An 18546-nucleotide genomic window follows, 5' to 3' on the forward strand; every position below is an offset into this window, starting at 1 on the left:
TTGCTAGTTCCCTCGCTGGATAGCATTAAAGTATTTGACCTTGATCTGGAGCTCCATTGGCCTAGTGAATTCAAGAAGATACAGTTTGAGACTTGTGAAGGCAAGTTACGACCGAGGCAAGAGCATATTTCTTTACTCAGGATAATTACCGAGGCCAGGATACTTAAGAAATGCTTAATGCTGTAATGGGAGGATGATAGGGTGGGTATTCTGGAAGGATGAGACCAAATAAACTGAAGGGCCTTCTTCATTTCAACCAATCTTGTGGTAACAATAATAATACTTATGTTTTGTGTAGGGTCTTCCATGCTGGCTGGGAGGACATCTCATATCGCTTCACAGGATACACTGTAAAGTGTAGTGACTGTGTAAATTTAATCATGACATTTTTTGAATTTGTGTTTTGCCTTTCTAGAAAGCGCTAGAAATGATGAGAGAAGAGTTTAACGTCCTTCCTTCCTGGAAACAAGCCAAGCTGAAGAAAGCAAAGGGACTGTTCTGAGTAGTTTGTAGACGGATGTTTGTTTTTTNCAAAACATGTGCTTAGTGTCGGAGCTTTCACCGAAGATCATTTTGACGTCCTTGGATCAGTCATGGATTGCATGGTTTGGTCAACAGACGGAACAAAATGTAGAAGCAAATTGCACATTTTACGTTCGAGGCAGAGATGCCTTTTTTGGGGGGACGGGGGATCTTGTCTATTGTGCATGTTAAAGATAACTCTGTACTGATTTTCAACAGTCTTGACATTCAGATTTACTGAGACGCTGCCATTGTATGCGTTTGACCCGAGTATGCACTTATGGGCAGCCGTTGTTACTCTGCCATATCCTGCCTATGTATCTGGAAGGCGATAGTTTTGTAAAGTGTTATTTTGTGTGTAGCAGATAGTAAAATCATGAAGAATTTATATTTATATTATACAATATGAAAAATGACTACAGTTTAACTACTAAATATTTAAATTGTTCATGCAATGTATTCACTTTAGGAGGTATTTTGTGTTAATCAGAGAATACAATAGCTAGGTGAATGGAAATTGTACCAAGACATGCCACAAATACCTTTCTTTTTTTTTCTTTGCATTCGTAAAATCAGGCTGTCAAGTCTCGAGCATGGTCTCCGTACTATTCGATACCGCCATTCAACTGTATTTATGGCATGGATTAATTGAGGAAAGAAAAACTGCGCAAATCAAGTTAACTTTTTACGTGAATCTATAAAATGTATAGTGCCTTGCTTTTGTGTACAGTTTATACTACAGAGCAGATGTCTGAATTTTGAAAGAAACAGGTGTTTTAATAAAAAGCCTCGTTCAATTAACTTGTTATAATGTAGAAGTTTGAACACCTCTGTTTCTAATGCTAGTAAAATGCCTAACAAACTTCCTTTTTTTTGTGATACAATTTAGGAAAATAAACATTGGAGAATAGATTCATATTTCTGTTTGTTTCTCTTACCAACTGCAAAAATTTACATTTATACAGAGCCTTTCATGTCACGCCGGGGGATATCTCAGAGCACTTCACAGGAACTGAGGAAGGTGTGGGTGGGGAAAGGTTTCCAAAAGCACAATCAAAAAGAAAGGTGTTAAGTCGGCCTCGTAAAAGTGGAGAGGGAGGGGGCGAGGCGGGTGCAGTTCTGCAGCTCAGGGGCAGACAGTTCACCCACTGATGAGGGTGGGGGGGGTGCAGATTGGGCCGGGCATGAAGAAGGCCTTATATTACACAGCCTAGTTTTAGATTACCTTTGCAACCCTATCACCTCAACCACTCATTGAGCTGAGGTGATAGGGGTTGCAAAGGTAATGTAAGGCTAGGCTGTGTAGGAATTTAAACATGAGGATGAGGATCTTGAATTTGATCTGCTGGTGGATGGGAAGCCAGTGGAGCCGAGTGAGGATGGGTTTGGTATAGCGATTGGTGCAGGAGGGGACGCAGGCTACAGAGTTCTGTATGGCTGGCAGCTGGTGATAAGGGAGCTGGGAGTCAGGCAAGCAAGGTGTTTCAATACAATACAAATTACATTTGTAAAGTGCCTTTCACATCAGGAGGACATCCCAAGACGCTGGACAGTCAAAGATTAGAACACAGGGTTGGGGGAGGAGTAGCGGTTGGGATCAGGGAGGTGGGTGGTGGAAAGCACAGTCGAGGAGGAGAGTCTTGAGGCGTGCATTGAAGGGGATAAGGGAGGGAGCGAGGCAAAGGGAATGTAGGATGGGAGTCCCAGAGTGTGGGGGAGTCCCAGATGGTGGGACAGGCCGGACGGGGGACATGGAGCAGGCCGGAGCCTGCTGAGCGGAGGAAGTGGACAGGTTAATAAGGGGTCAGAGGTTGGAGAGGTAGGAGGGAGCAAGGCCGTGGAGGGCCTTGAAGGTGAGGACTAGAATTTTGAACTCGATCCTCTGAGGGATGGGGAGCCAGGCGGGGCGGTGTGATGATAGGAATAGTTATGAGCCTGAAGGTTATGAATAAATGATGAAGCTCTTGGGTGCCAAGGAGGAAGAGATGGTGGTAGGTCAGGTGATGTTGCGGCGGTGAGGGGAAACAGAGAGCCCAGATGCAGTACTTAAAGGACAGTTGAAGGTTGACTAGGACATCAACAACCACAAAAAAAGTATAGCACCTTTCATATCGGAAGGATGTCCCAAGGCATTGGAAGATTGCACACTGACTGCGTGAGATCAGTGTGATAGGCGAGAAGTCGCTGACAGGAGCCAAGCAGGAGAGTTTGCAATCTTGCTGACTTTTATCTGAAGGAAGTTAGAACTCATCTAGGACTTGATGTCAGACAGGCTTTTCAGTCAAGGATTTTTGAAGGAGTCTTTAAATTTGTTAAAAACCTGATGCAATGAGTGAAAAGTGATTTGATACCTATAAATGCTTGATCACCGAAGAAGATCAGTATGTTCTGATCAAAATGTTCCCACAAGCAGTAAATTTGACTAGAGCACTTTTCATCTACTATCTGTGATCTAGTGGGGAAAGCATTTAGTGGTCCAGACATTGCACCTCAGAAACATACTTTGAATAATTTAGTTTTGTTGGGCAATGAAGTGCTTGAGCCTAACCGCAACCTGGTGGACAACCAAGTGTGTGGAGGATTATATTTTATTCAAAGAAATTAAGATATTACTGGTCGGTAATCTTCCTTTTTGGAAGTCTATTCGAGCCAGGTTTAAAACCTTTCCTTAGGCAAGTTTCCTTACTCCACGCACCTCTGTTTACCTAGCAGTACAACAACAAAATTCATTTATAGAAGGCCTTTCACGTCGGGAGGACGTCCCAAGGCGCTGAACAGTCAGGTGTCAGGGTCCAAGTATGGGGGAGGGGTGGTGTAGGGGTGAGGGAAGGCAGAGAGGTAGGAGGGGGCATGTCCACAAATGGCCTTGAAAGTGAGGACAAGGATCTTGAATTTGATCCTCTGAGGGATGGGGAGCCAGTGGAGTCAGGCGAGGGTAGGAGGGATAGGGTCACGGAGCCTGGTGCGCGAGAGTACACAAGCTGCAGAGTTTTGGATGATCTGCAGCTTGTGAAGGGAAGAGTTGGGAAGGCCGATGAGGAGGGAGTTCCCGTAATCGAGCCTTGATGTGATGAGTGCGTGGGTGAGGGTTTTGGCAGCCTGAGGGGTGAGGCAGTGGCGGAGTCTGGCAATGTTGCAGAGCTGGTGGTAGGCAGTGCCGGTCATGGCGCGGATGTGGAGGAGAAAGGACAGTGCAGGGTCAAACAAGACACCCAGGTTCCTGACTGGCTTAGTGAGGTTGAGTCTACAGCCGTGGAGGCTGATGCTGCCAGCGCCCGAGGTGCGGAGGCGCTGGTGTGTGGCAATCAGGAGGGCCTCAGACTTGCTGACATTGAGTTGGAGAAAGTTGTCCCTCGTCCAGGACTTGATGTCGGACAGGCAGTCAGTCAGGACGCCAGTAGTGCTGGAATTGAGGATGGAGGCAGAGAGATAGAGTTGGAAATTTACCCCATGTCTGCGGACGATGTCACCAAGTGGGAGCATGTAGAGGGTGAAGAGGAGGGGACCAAGGACAGAGCCCTGAGGAACACCACACGAGATTGGAGGAGAAGCCGTTTGCTGTGACGAAGTGGAGGCGTTGTGAAAGGCAGGACCTGAACCAGTCAAGGACAGAACCACAGTGGGAGGAGAGGCAGTGGAGGAGGATTGAGTAGTCTACGGTGTCAAAGGCGGCGGAAAGGTCGAGGAGGACGAGGCGGCAGAGGGAACCCTGGTTGCAACATGGTCAGGATGTCGTTTGTGACCTTGACCAGAGCAGTTTCTGTGCTGTGGGCAGCTGCGAGGAGGTGGTGGGCTTCATGGAAGTTATGGTGGTAGAAGATGGTGGTAGGTTTGGAGACAGTGGGGAGAGGGATATACGAGTTGAGGGAGATGAAATGGTGGTCAGAGATGGCCTTGTCAGTGATGGTGACATCCGAGATGCTGAGGCCCCGGGTGATCACCAGGTCGAGAGGGTGACCGTGGGTTTGGGTAGCAGGTGGATGTGGAGGGAGAGGTTGAGAGAGGAGGAGAGAGGAGAAGTCTGAGGAGGTGGAGCAGGAGGGGGTGAAGTAAATAGGAACCCGGTTGTTTGTCGATTGGAGGATCGCTTTCCGGGTGTAAAACTCCCTCCCCAAAAAATGGTCTCTCAATCCATGACCATTTGTGGGACGCTGCTGTACCCAAATGGCGGCAGCGTTTTGCTCACAAAATACACAGTCACTACACTTTACAGTGTAACCAATGAAGCGTTTTGAGACATCTCAATGATGTGATAAGGCGCTATTATCAAATGCAAGGATTATTATTATTATTATTATTATTTCCTTTACCTGAAATCCATATTCTTCTCAGTTTGAACCCTGTTGCTCCTTTCTCTCCCAACTTCCCATTTTGTCTCTGATTGTCCAGAAGGGAGTTAATATTGGCTGTTCCCCTCTCTGTTTACAAACCAGTCAAAATACTTTACCTCTAATGTTGTAAGACGATGCCAAAGTTTCCTGAGTGGTGACAAGTGTGAGAAAGATAAATGCGATTGAAAAAGATGGGCTGTTGGGAGTGTGAGACGATAGATGGATTTTAATGTAGGAAATGCAATGTATTGGAACAAGAGACGTACACTATGGAGGGGAGTCAATTAGTGAAAGTGCAAAAAGAGGAATTGGATATAGTTATGTTAATTCATTAAAGGTGTCCTGGCAATGTGAAGTTTTTATCAATAATTCTAATCAAATGCCAGGATTACTCTCTTGGGAATTTTACCGTCAAGTTGAAACATAAATTTAATCTTGCTCTGATATGGCAATGCTGCCTTTGAGACATTACATTGCAGTTTTGGCATTGATGTGTTAAATGCATAGAAGACCGAAAAGGGACTGGAGACTTCACGGTGTGAAAAAACTTGTAGAACTGAATGTAATTTGTAAGGATGTATAGAAAGCTATTAGATTTTAGATGGAGTACAGAACTAACAAACGCAGCTTTAATATTGCCCAGATTCAGATGAGATTAGAAGAATGTTACTCCTCAGAATCGTGGATATCTGCAACAGCTCCCAAAACGCAGATTTGACCTTTTTTTCCATCTGTCTTGAGATAAAGTATCAGTGAAAAACAGGTGCCAATGTTTGAAACTCGTGGAGAGCTTCCATTCTTGACTGTCTGCCCAATCCGATGTCATGGGGAAGGGGTCACGGGCAGGACATGCATCACAAACTCCTCAGAGACTTTGGGGGAGAATTTGTGAAACGTGATCTACTGCTTCTAATTTCATTCTAACTGTTCCTTTTAGAGTTTGTTTCGATGAGATTTGATAGCATCCTGCCTAGTGGTCTCGAGTGTTTCCACACTGCAGATGTTCAGCTAACTGCTCCTAATTCCCAGCCTCATGCCTCGCTCCTATTTTCCAACAACAGGATAACATTCGCTAACCCTGGGTACAGCTCCAATACTTACAGAGCTCCTTAAAATAAATGTACCAAAGACATAGGAGCATAGGAACAGGAGTGAGCCATTCAGCCCCTCGAGCCTGTTCCGCCATTCAATTAGATCATGGCTCAACTCGTTGCCTCATGTCCCTTGATACCTTGACCTAACAAAAATCTATCAAACTCAGTCTTGAAAATTTGAATGAATCCAGCATCCACAGCCTTTTGGGAGAATAGAGTTCCAGATTTCCACTAGCCTTTGGGTGAAAGAGTGCTTCCTGATTTCACTCCTAAATGGCCTAGCTCTAATTCTAAGATTATGCCCCCTTGTTCTGAATTCCCCCATTAGAGGAAGTAGAATCCGGTAGCCATCCCTGTCGATTCCCTTTACTATTTTAAACCCCTAAATTAGATCACCCGTCAACCTTCTAAACTGAAGGAAATACAAGCCAACTTTATGCAACCTGCCCTCAAAATGTAACCGTTTAAGTCCTGTTATCATTCTGGTGAATCTCTGCTGTATCCTCTCCAAGGCCAATATATATTTCCTGAAGTGCAGCGCTCAAAACTGAACGCAATACTCCAGAAGGGGTCTGACCAAGGCTCTTTACAGCTGAAGACTCATTGATTTTAATTTCCCTGAGTATCCAAGGGCTTCCCACCTGCTGTTTCTGCCTTCGAAATAAATCACTATGATTTGCCGTAAATGAAATTACTACCAGTCCTAAGCAGAGGCTCATAGAGTACACTGGTGTTGATCTGCTACCATTCATTTCAAAAGGCAAGGGGTGAAGATTGCAGTGTGTGATGTGGTAATGAACACAGATGACAGAAATTAACACATTGTTGAAAATATGACCATTCGATGTTAACGATAGACTGGTCTATATGTACGTTTGCAGAACATCCAGTGCTGTTGGTATCACTGATGGTAGTGTGCCTTTGTGATGGAGGCAACTCCAGTAAGAGTGCCTTTTTGTTATATTATTATAATCCTTGCATTTGATATAGCGCTTTTCACATCTTCTAGATGTCTCTAAGACTTCAGAATATACTGTAAAGTTAATTGACTGTATATTTGTGGGCGAAACGCAAATCTCCCAGCAGATGTCCTGGAGATATCCGGGGTGTCCTTCAGCCTGAGTCTGAGGGGCACTTGCTATGAGTCAATAGAGTAGTCCAAACGGCCTGGATCCCAATTTCCCAACCCGTTTCACAGTTCAAAATAAAGACTAAAGGAATCTTACAGTGGATGGAGTAAATAAAATAAAATTGTAGATGGTTAATCTTTAAGTGGGGTGGACTCTCACTCAGGGCCATGATTCTGCCTGTGCAGAACCTCAGGTGTCTTTTTCGACTCTCACACGTTCTTTAAATCTCACATCTCTGATCTGACCCCCATCTCCAAAGCATTGCCCATCCCACCACCACCTCTCTCCTCAGGCCACTGCAACCCCAATCCACCCATTTAGCATGCCCAGGCTAGATTACAGCAACTCTCTGCTTGCCTAACTCCTTCACGAGCTGCAGACTATCCAGAACTCTGTAGGTTGTGTCCTTTGCCACTTTAGGCTACGCAAGTCTATCCTCGCCCGGCTCCACTGGCTCCCCAGCCCCCAGAGGATTGAGTTCAAAATCCTCGTCCTAACCGTTAAACCCCTCCATGATCTTTCCCCCTACCGCTGTGACCTCCTCAAGCTCTTAACAACTCAGACATTGGTGGTCAGGCTTTCAAGCTTTACAACTTCATCCTGGAATCCCTTCACCTCTTCCCTTCCCTCACCTTCTTCAAGGTCCATTTCAAGACCTTCCTCTTTGACTGCCCTTTAGGCCATCTTACCCCACCTCATCCCCAGCTCGGATGTCTTGGACTGTCCGGTGCCTTGGGACATCCTCCTGAGGCGCTGTATAAATGTAAACTTGCATTGTATTTGCAGGCAAACCTAGCAACCAATTTGTGCCATGTCCCACAAACAGCTGTAAAGTAAATTACTACATTTTAATTGGGGGACTGTTGGCCAGAAGATCAGGAGAAACTCCCTTCTCTTTTCGAATGGTGCCATGGGATCTTTAATGTCTACATGAACAGGCAGATGGGATCTTAGTTTAATATCTCTTCTGAAGGATGGCACCTATGACAATGCAGCACACCCTAAGGGCTGTGCGTAAAAAGGTCTACAATCTTCAGACTCAGGCAAGATTTTATTCACACACAGCAGGGGAGGAGATCTTCAACCCACGAGTCTTGCTCAGATGTAGTTCCCCAAAGTGAGACAGAAGCATGTATAACCCACACACGCCTCCCAATCTTCCTAAAGTTGCAGGAGCTTGCAACATGTGAGTGGCCTGAAGAAGTGTGGGAAATATTGGGTTATGAAATGAACACACACTGTGGGTTTATGGTAGATTCAGGTGGGTGTTTGTGGAAACTTTCTGCTGATATGTAACTTTGTGAGCCAAGTGAAAGGCCAAAGATACAGAATAGAGGAGAGTTTGTTAAACACAAAATGTCAAACCTTTTATTTACTGCTGTCAGTTTTCAACAGAGGGGGTGTAGAGAGAGGACTTGTTTATAATGCCAAGCCCTTGCGAAGTGGTCTAAAACATGTAACTAAAATTCAGTCTTATGTTGCAGCGATTCTCTGAAGCACAAGGAAATCCCTTGTGTTGACTGGAGGTCGTTCAGTTGCGGCTACATTGAAGTTAGTGAACTCACAGAAGCAAAGTTTTGTTTGTTCTGGAGTGCGCACCCAGGTCCCATGCAGTACTGCTGAAATCGAACCAGGATGAGGCACTGCTAAGCTTCGCATTGCTTCAACGCTAAACTATGCAGTTTTAGCTGGTTGGACTCCAGCAGTTCCTCAATACACTGTGGGATTCCCAAGCCTTGGCTCTTGCCAACCTGCGTCTAATACTCTCCGGAACTAGGTAAGCAGGATGTGTCACTCCAGGGACAGAGTGCGCATTCCATTCTGATAAACATCTCTGGGATTTCCATGTGTAGGTGGGTTGCATGGAATTCTCAGTTTGGTTTGGACGCTCTTAAGCATGGGATGGGTTTCTGCTTGTGTCAGACATCAGGCTGACCAAACAAATTGCTTACCATTATGACAGGGTTACCAGGAGCTGAGGAGGAGGAATCCTAGCCCCATGTGGCACGTGTTAACCCTCCAAGTCCCACTCATGATCAATCTGCTTAGACTTGGTTCGTATTTCAGGAAATTCAACAAAAGGCAATTTGATTCGCAACACAAGAGGACAGCAGAGGATGATTTGAAATATTATCGATAACTGTTGTAAAACTCAACGCTCAACGATTTAATCCAGTACCTGCTTCAAAAGTCAGTGGTCGGGAAAGGTTGTTCAACTCGCCCGTCACAGTGAGAGTCAAATAAAACGGACGTTTGGCTGGTCCAGGTGTTCCTTGTAAATGCTTACAAGTCGTAAGAGAGGACTGCTTCTCGTTTGATCTTCAAAGTCCGCAATTCAGCAGGTTCTTAACACAACTAATGCAAGATCCTTGTGGCCTGGTTCCCTCTCTGCTTGTTGTAGCAGCTTTCTCTGGGAGCTGCTCGAGAGCTGGGTAGCTTTGAGGCTCTGACCAGAAGGTGGCGCTTTTACACTGGCCAATGCGTCAGGAAGTTTGCTGCATCCACCCAAACTCACAACGACCATCTCGACTCCTCAGAGAAAGATTTTAGGTGTAACCTGCAAAAAGACAAGAAGTATCCTTCGCTGTCAAAAGCATTCACAGCAACATGGATGCAGAGTTCAAAGGCTGATACTCAGTGACCCTTCTCAATTACTTTTTATGATAATCCTTGCAAGTAATAATCCGTCTCAAAGCACGTCACAGGATTTACTGTAAAGTGTAGCAACTGTGTGTTGGAGGTGAACTTAACAATCATTTCACGCACACAGCAAATGGCCAAGTGTATGATCAATTTTATCCGAGGGATTGTAGGCGAGGAAACAGGCTATTGATCAGGTTAATGCTTATTCCCCACTCCCTTCACTTCACCATCAGTGGCCAAGCTTTCAGTCACTCATCCTGTAAGACATTTCCAAAATCACTTTACCTGATAAACTCTCTCCCTGCCTTCAAAACCCATCCTGATCAGACAACCATGTCTGTATCTTACATCAGTGCCTACCAATACATGTGTCATGTGCTGTGAGACATTATTTTATGTGAAAGCAGATATATAAATACAAGCTGCTGAACTATTCAATCTCGCTATTAGAGAGATTAAAGCTTTCTTATGCCAAAGTAAAAAATAAAATTGATTATTCATTTCATGGCTGTTTGTGGGACTTTGCTATGCCACGTTTGCCTACAAATACACAAGTCACTCCACTTCCCAGTAAATCTGAGACTGTGAAGCGCTTTGGGACATCCTTCCGATGTGAAAGGCCCTATACCAAATGCAATACAATATAATAATATTGTATATTATTACCTTATTATTACCTTAGAACCAGAAAAATTAACACACAGAAGACCATTTAGCCCATCTTTTAAAGAGCAATCTATTCAGTCCCATTTACCTGCCTTTCCCCCTTACCCCTGTAGTTAACTCTTAATTTAGATTTAGATTGAGATGTGGTAGTTTCAGCTAACTACTGTATCACACCAACATGAAACGGTCGATTGCTTGTAATCCAAGCTCGGGTACAACCACATCTGCTCAGACACCACTGACAGGAATAACCAGTTCAAACACTTGAGAACGGTTTTCACAAATTGTGGTTGTGCACCTAGACTTGTGGATAAACAAACTCAACGGACTGCTCCTCCACCCAGAGCAACCTGTGGGAATGCAAACTGAGACCAGCTCTCATCGCATCACCCCGGAGATTGTTTTCACATGAAGCTGTTCAGCAACAGGAGTTTAGGAACAACAGCTGTTCTGGACAGAATTCAGAAGTGCCCATTGCATGATGAGAGAAATCAAAGGAGGTTGAAGATGGACAAGCAGCCCTTTGCTAACCAGTAAGGTAAACCTACAAAGGTCTGCTCGCAAAAGAGTGGAGCATTCACAAAGAAGAGGGGGTATTTAAGCACTTTCAGTGCTCAAGACGCTACCCTGCGTGAGGGGACACTATATAAATGCAAGTTGCTGTTGGTGGGGTGGTATTCAAAATATAGAGGGTGGTATTCATAACGGGGCATTTTCACGACGGGGAGGGTATGGGTATTCATGACAAAGGATGGTTTTCAGGTACGAGCTATGATGGGAACTTTTTCAACACTGATGATACAGAGAGGATTACATCACTGCTGATTATCTACCAGTGATGACCTTCACTGAGAGCTGATCTCAGCTGATGTCAATCATGATAGCCACTACTGGCAAAACACAGTCAAAATGGAACTGAGAGATGCCATCAGTTCCACTGTTCAGATAATAACTGCATGGGAACGATTTCTGGACAGTAATCGCAGGTTCATTCATTTAATGGTCACAAACTCATCTCACTTTGTTTTCATGGGCTATAACATGATATGAACCCTCCAGTGAGATTATTGGCTTGCAACACTCCCAAGTATCTTATTATTCTGTTTAATATGAAATATTGTGAAGGGTATCTCACTGCTTCTGGAGCTGTGAGAAATGTTTCTCAGCTCTCTACAGAGATGAGTGGTTGCAATGTGGAAAATCCCTTAAATGGAGATTACGTACAAACCTTACAGATAAGGCTGAGCCCAGGTATGACTTTGTTCTGTGACTCACGATTGAAGCAATCTGATTTTATTTTAAGCTTCATGATTCAGTATGAAATGAAGAAATTGGTTTGAAAATTGTCAGTAGCAGATGTATTAATATATGGTTACGGCTTTCATTCTAACAAGCAGGTCGTAAGTACGACATTACTGCTGTGAAATTGCCAAGATTCGATAGTTGTTCTGTTGTGCTTAATTACTGAGCCTGTTGAAGAGGCAACAATGTATAATAATATTAATTATAATTATATTAACGCATTTGGTATAGCGGCTTTCAAGTCAGAAGGATATCTCAAAGTGCTCCACGGCATATAATAACATAACAATACTAATTCTTGCATTTGATGTAAAGCCTTATCATGATATTGGGACGTTTCAAGGCTCTTAACAGAATACAACAACAACAACAAAATTACATTTGTAAAGCACCTTTTACGTCGGGAGGATGTCCCAAGAAGCTGGACAGACAGAGTTTCGGACCCGAGCTGGGGGTCGGGGTCAGGGAGGGTGGGGGGCAGGAGTGGAAGCAGGGAGATCGAAAGCACAGTTGAAGAGGAGGGTCTTGAGATGGGTCTTGAAGGTGGCAAGGGAGGGGGTGAGGTGGAGGGATTGCAGGATGGAGTCCTAGAGGTGGGGGCAGAGTGGCGGAAGGCCAATAGTGGGGCAAGCGAGGCGGGGGACATGAAGCAGGCTGGAGTCCGCTGAGCGGAGGGAGCGAGCAGGATGGTAGGGGGTTAGGAGGTCGCCGAGGTAGGGGGAGCAAGACCATGGAGGGCTTTGAAGGTGAGGACCAGGATCTTGAACCTTATCATCTGTGAAGCCAGTGGAGTCGGGCGAGGATAATAGTAATAATAATAATAATAATAATCCTTGCATTTGATATAGCTCTTTTCACGTCTTCTAGATGTCTCAAAGTGCTTCACAGAATATACTGTAAAGTGAATTGACTGTGTGGGCAAAATGCGGCAGCCAATTGCGCACAGCAGTGTCCCACAAACAGGATGGTGATAGGGCCATGGAGCCTGGTGTGGGAGAGGACACGGGCTGCAGAGTTCTGGATGATCTGCAGCCTATTGAGGGAGGAGTCAGGGAGGCCGACAAGCAATGAGTTTGCATAGTCAAGCTTCGATATACTGTAAAATGTATTCTGCGGTGATCAGTTGTGCACAGCATGAACTACAAACAGTCGTGGATTGAGTGACCACATTTTTTGGGGGGAGGGATCATTACCCCCGGAAAAAGGATCTGCCAATCGCCTAACAACCGGGTTCCTACTTACTGCTAAGTAAACAGACTTGTGGAGTAAGGAAACTTGCTTAAGGTTTTGCCCCGCCTGGGAATCAAATCTGGGTCCTCTTGCTTGCGAGACGAGCGAACTAACCTCTATACTACAGGACTCCGGATAAACTGTAAAGTGTAGTGATTGTGTATTTTGTTGGCGAACGCCTAGGCTTTCGGCTAGGAAAAACATTGCAAAGCTCTTTACAGAATCAATGGGGGCTCTTTGAGAAGAGTGTTTAAAGGTGCTTACTGAAACGTGGGGTTTTGTACCTCTCTGACCTCGCTGTACCTTTTGTACCTCATCTTTCCCCTCCCCAACTCCCTCGGCTCCCACCCCCTGCCTGGGTGGCCAGCGTGGACCACTTTGAAACATTCTCCTGACATGAAAAGTATCTTAGAGGGCAGTGAAGGAAGGCAGAAAAGGAGCAAAATGAAAGGATTTTGAGAGTTGAAGAAACACACAAAAAAGATCTGTGCTGCAGTACGTTTGCGGTGTTTTAATTTGCAGTTCCAGAGCTAAGAATTATTTATGTGCTTCAGGAGTCATTGTTGAATCAAATTGCATTTGGGTCTCTGTTGGTTATCCTACTATTAGAGATTCTAGAAGTTTCCTTTAAAAAGAGATTGAGTGAGGAAGCCTTCAGGAGAGATGAAATGAGGCTGAGAAACGAGAACAAAAATAGTTGCAGTTTCCTACTGCTGAACAATATCAAGATGTGTGGAGCGAGAGAAATATTGTCACACGTCTTAGACCAGACATGGAGTATAAAACAGACCACTTGCTATCTCTCTACTATACCTCATACCAACAAGCAATACAACATTGTTGGCATATTTATACGCTATTCCAGCTATGGCCCGGAAACACGACTGAAAACAGTGACAAGTTGCTTATGTGGGAGACCTAAACAAAATTGAAAAGTCAATTCAATGCACATTTACTTATCCAGGTAGAAACACAGGACATGCCCATGGTTAGGAATGTCTCTCAGGGTGGGAATTTGATATCATATCTCACCTCACAGTCCTAAAGATAACCCATGAGGGGCATACTCAGGAAATTTACTTTAAGAGCCTTTATGATACTGTGTCAGCCTGGCTCAGTTGGTAGTACTCTCACCTCTGAGACAGAAGGCTGTGGGTTCAAACCCTGCACAGGTATTGGAACTTATACAGTCCAAGAAGACATTCCAATGCACTCCAACTGAGGGCGTGCTGCATTGTCAGAGGTATCATCCTTTGGATGAGACGTTAAACCGATGCCTGTTCCAGGTGGATGTTAAAGATCCCATGGCACTATTTGCAAAGAGAAGTGAGTTTCGCCCGGTATTTGGGCCAAAAATCTCCAAATAATACTGGCCATTCACTTTGTGGCTGTTTGAGGGACATTGTTGTGTGGAAAATTGACTGCTGCGTTAGTTCAAATAACAGTCACTCCATTTTACAGTATATCTTAAGAAGTGCTTTGGAACGTCCTCCTGACATAAAAGGTGCTATATCAAATGTAAGCATTATTCTTACTAATTATTATTATAAGTGATTTCCCCAACTGTAATTTGACACAGGATTCTTCTTTGTAGGAGTTGTAACTTTCACTGAGCTATTCCTCAGACTAACATGAATGTAACTCTTAATTACTGTAGCAGACTCAGTAAGCTCAAGCAAGGAGGTTTTGAAGGTGGGGAGGGTGAAAGGCAGAGGGTTGGAGTTGGAGTTCCAGAAAGCAGGAGCTGAATGGTTGAAAGCTTGGCCACTGACGGTGGGACAGAGCGGGCAGAACACATGAACAGGCCAGTGTTGGGCGAAGGAAGCAGCCGGGGGTGGGGGGGTGCAGGGGGGGTTAGGCCCCAAGTGGTTGCAGATATAGGGTTGGGCAAGGCCGGGGAGGCATTTGAAAGTGCAGACAAGATTTTTGAATCCAAATAAAACAAATACAAACAGCAAGAAAGAGGCAGTAGTTACTGTTTCCATTAATCACATTGGATGAATGAGTTTCTCTACAGATCAGTTTTACCCCATTTAAAAGTTTTAATACTCCAACTCCTGTCATGTTAACATCATTTATTTTTCTATGCCAAATACATATTTTTCACACAGATTCCACGGTTTTGTAATTGTCCACCGATTCAGTCAAAATATGGTTACATAACTATTTACGCATCGGGAAACTGCTTTGATGCTATCTGTCGCTGCTGAAAGTATCTCATAGTATGTATGGTTCTTGTGGTCAAGGCTGGTACAGTACGATTCAAAACCTCATTATTGTGGTTTCCATTTACACATTCACGAAAGCACATTCCACCTGTGGGTTGACACGTACAGGCTGTGTAAGAGGCAGCAACAAAATCATGGCCCATCCAGCAATAGTCACCGGTTGGGGCTGATCTCCGTTAGTATCTACTTATAATTTGCCAATTCTCAGAACAGAGTAAACGGTTACTGTTCCAAGTGACAGCCACACTTTTGACATATTCTTTGAAACACCAGGATGCCCGTTGAAATACACAATTCCTAAACAAGCTCATTTATATTAGGAACCTGGTTGTTAATCAATTGGCAATAATCTTCAAAAAAAATAAACAAATAAATCAATAAATAATTTGGTCACTCAATCCACCATTGTAATTGGGACAATGCTTTGTGCGCAATTGATTGCCACATTTCACCCACAAAAGATACAGTTCAATTCACTTTACAGTATATTCCAGGAAGTGCTTTGAGACGTCTCAACAACATGATATGGCGCTATATTAAATGTAAGGATTATTTATTTTTCCCTCGGCAGTCCAATTGCCTAACTAATACCAAAGGGTTGCTTTACTTGACCTGACAAACCTCATGGTTTTATTGTGCCCTATGAGAATGCATTTTGCAGAACAAATGTTGCAAAAATTGGAGGTGGGTGGATGGGGTGGGAGTGGAGTGGAGTGGCGGGGGGAGGGAGGAAAGAGTGGTGGATGCTAATCTCATGAGCGTTGTCTCACACCTTGCAGCTTGAGTGTTGGCATTCTCACCAAATGAAAATTTTCACAGTAACAGTAGCTGCTAGCAAAATTGTGCAGAACAAATAATATGCAGACGTATAGCATTCCAGTCCCACTTACCATGCATCAGCCTCAGAGTTAGACTGAGCAAAACACTCCAGGGTGACATTAACCTATATGTAAGTAGGTGCTATTTTTCATTTCTATCCAATCATTTAAATTTCGACATCTGTTTGACTGCCTAGCAAGTAGGAATGAATCACAAAGTTAACATATGCACGTCAATGAAGGATATTAATGTTTAAATTCTAATAGTAAATAAAAGCAATGGTAAAGCTCCAATAGGTTTTACACTCAAGGTTTAGCAATAAATTATGTTTACTCACTGCAAATGATATTTAAAATGAGAGTCACTTTGGAGAAATTCCCTTCTCTTTTCGAATAGTACCATGGGATCTTCAACATCTTCCTGAGCAGACAGGTGAAACTCAGGTTTAACATCCCATCAGAAGGATGGCACTTCTCCAGTTGGAGTGCCTTGGAGTGTCAGCTTAGACTGTATGAGTTCCAAGTCCCAACGTAAGACTTGAACCCACGACCTTCTGACTCGGAAGTGAAGGTGCTACGAACTGAGCCAGGCTTATACCTTTTTGATAGAACTAACTCGTCCAAAGCCGTTGCATGAGCAACAACAACAGCTTGCATTTCACTCACAAAACATCTCAACAAATGTGGTAGCCAAGTAAGAGGTTTAAAGATATTGACAAAAAGTTTTTTTTTGATGAGAAACAGAGAGAGAGGCAGGAAGGCAAAGAGGTTTAGAAAGATCATTCCAGAGAATAGGGGCATGGTGTCTGAAAGCACAGATTCCAATGGTGGGGTGAAGGGAATAAGCAACGGGCCAGAGTTGGGGTGAGGCTGGAAAACAACAATGGCAGAGCCTGACTCTGAGCTGGGGGGGTGGGTGGTGGGGAGGTGGCTGTAAGCATGGTCGAAGAGGAAGATTTTCAGTTGGGACTTGAAAAAAGGGAGAGAGTGGGCAAGCCGGAGGGATTGAAGGAGAGTGTTCCAGAGTTTCGGGGTGGAGTGGCTGAAAGCGTGACCTCCGATGGTGGGATGAAGGGTGCGAGGGATGAGCAGGAGGCCGGTGCCAGTCGAGTGGAGGCGCCAAGTGATGGATTGAGGAGTGAGGAGGTCGGAAAGGTAGGGAGATGCCAAGGAGTGAATGGATTTGAACCACGAGTGTGAGGATCTTGAAGTAGATCCGTTCGGTGATGGGGAGCCAATGGAGCTGGCCAGAACTGGTGAGATGTGGGTACAGAGTTTGGTCCGGGTCAGTATGTTGGCGGCAGAGTTCTGAATGAGCTGGATCTTTTGAGACTGGGGAGACAGGCGAGGAGTGCTTTTGAAAAGATTACATAAAGTGGGGAATGAAACCGTGGAGGAATTTGAAGACTAAGACAAGGATTTTAAATTCAAGCTTCAGATATACTAGTGGTCAATGGAGCTTGGTACATAGGAACATGAGCAAGCCATTCAGCTCCTCAAACCTGTTCCCCTGTTCTATCAGATCATGGCTGATCTGTACCTGGACTTCATTTGCCTGTCTTTGGTAATCATGGGGTAATGTACAGTGCCTTGCGTGGGAGAGAAATTGGGTTCAGTTGAATCTTCTGAGAGTGGAACTGAGGATGCCAGGCATTGAAAAAATCTAACCTTGAGGTGACCATCAAGGATTCCACAACAATTACGGTGAGGTTAAGAGCAAATTTGAGCAATGATCCAGTTTTGGAATGTGGGCCTGGAGAAGATTACATAGGTAAAGTGGGGAGAGGGGAGAGCGATGGAATGAATGTCAGATTTGACACTCAGTTCAGGGTCGAGCTATACATACCCAACCATTACTGTATGAAACCATTCAGCCATCACTGAAGGAAAAGTGCAAGATTGCAAGAAAATAGTCTGGTCAAATTTAACTTGCTTTGTAAAACGTTTTGATCTGCCAAAGTATATTAAAACTTCAAGTCCAATTTCATTGTTTTCTAGCCAGTGCATACTTTGTGCTCAATAGTACTGTATTATGCCTGCAGTATTTGGCCAGCTTGCAATTGTTTTCCCTTGCTTCTACAAGGTCTTCTGCAAATACCTGCATTTAGTCTGAAAACAGCTGGTCCGAAACTAGGACATCAACCTTGATGATGTACGCACTATGGGCTTTGGCCCTCCATCGAACCACTCAATAATGAGTTTCCATTTCCAAAAGCAAGTCTTCAAGACCCTGAACCGGGTCCTTCACATACACAATGTGTTGATCACTGGTTACCAGATTATTACCAGAGCCAGAGACAACAAAAACTTGTGTTTATACAGGGTGAATCAAAAGTCCTCACTCATAGGTCTATGTGAGATGTCCAAACTACATGCTGTGTTCACGTATCAACTCAGTGACAAAAACTTTCACCAACGTGACGAAAGACCCACAAAATATAGGGTCAATTCACTTTACAGTATATTCTGTGAAGTGCTTTGAGACGTGTAGAAGACGTGAAAAAGCACTATATCAAATGCAAGGATTATTATATTATAAAGACATCTCCTGTTAATAGTTGCCCACTCTCTACGAACGTTAT

At 44.2% G+C, this 18546-nt stretch overlaps 2 protein-coding genes across 12 annotated transcripts in view; one reads left to right on the top strand and one right to left on the bottom strand.

Moving 5' to 3' along the window:
- Positions 1-1440, top strand: part of svila (supervillin a) — a 109779-nt gene extending 108339 nt beyond the window's left edge. For all 11 annotated transcript variants that reach the window (XM_007905428.2, XM_007905429.2, XM_007905430.2 and 8 more), the window contains one exon: positions 416-1440. In XM_007905428.2, the coding sequence (XP_007903619.2) occupies positions 416-502 (87 nt within the window). In that variant the 3' untranslated portion in view covers positions 503-1440. The remainder of the gene's footprint in view (positions 1-415) is intronic.
- Positions 1441-9006: 7566 nt separating this feature from the next.
- Positions 9007-18546, bottom strand: part of znf438 (zinc finger protein 438) — a 166472-nt gene continuing 156932 nt past the window's right edge. The window contains exon 8 of the mRNA XM_007905427.2: positions 9007-9634. Within this exon, the coding sequence (XP_007903618.2) occupies positions 9589-9634 (46 nt within the window). The 3' untranslated portion in view covers positions 9007-9588. The remainder of the gene's footprint in view (positions 9635-18546) is intronic.

The sequence above is a fragment of the Callorhinchus milii genome, unplaced genomic scaffold (genome assembly GCF_018977255.1).
Source record: "Callorhinchus milii isolate IMCB2004 unplaced genomic scaffold, IMCB_Cmil_1.0 Scaffold2, whole genome shotgun sequence".
NCBI lineage: Eukaryota > Metazoa > Chordata > Chondrichthyes > Chimaeriformes > Callorhinchidae > Callorhinchus > Callorhinchus milii.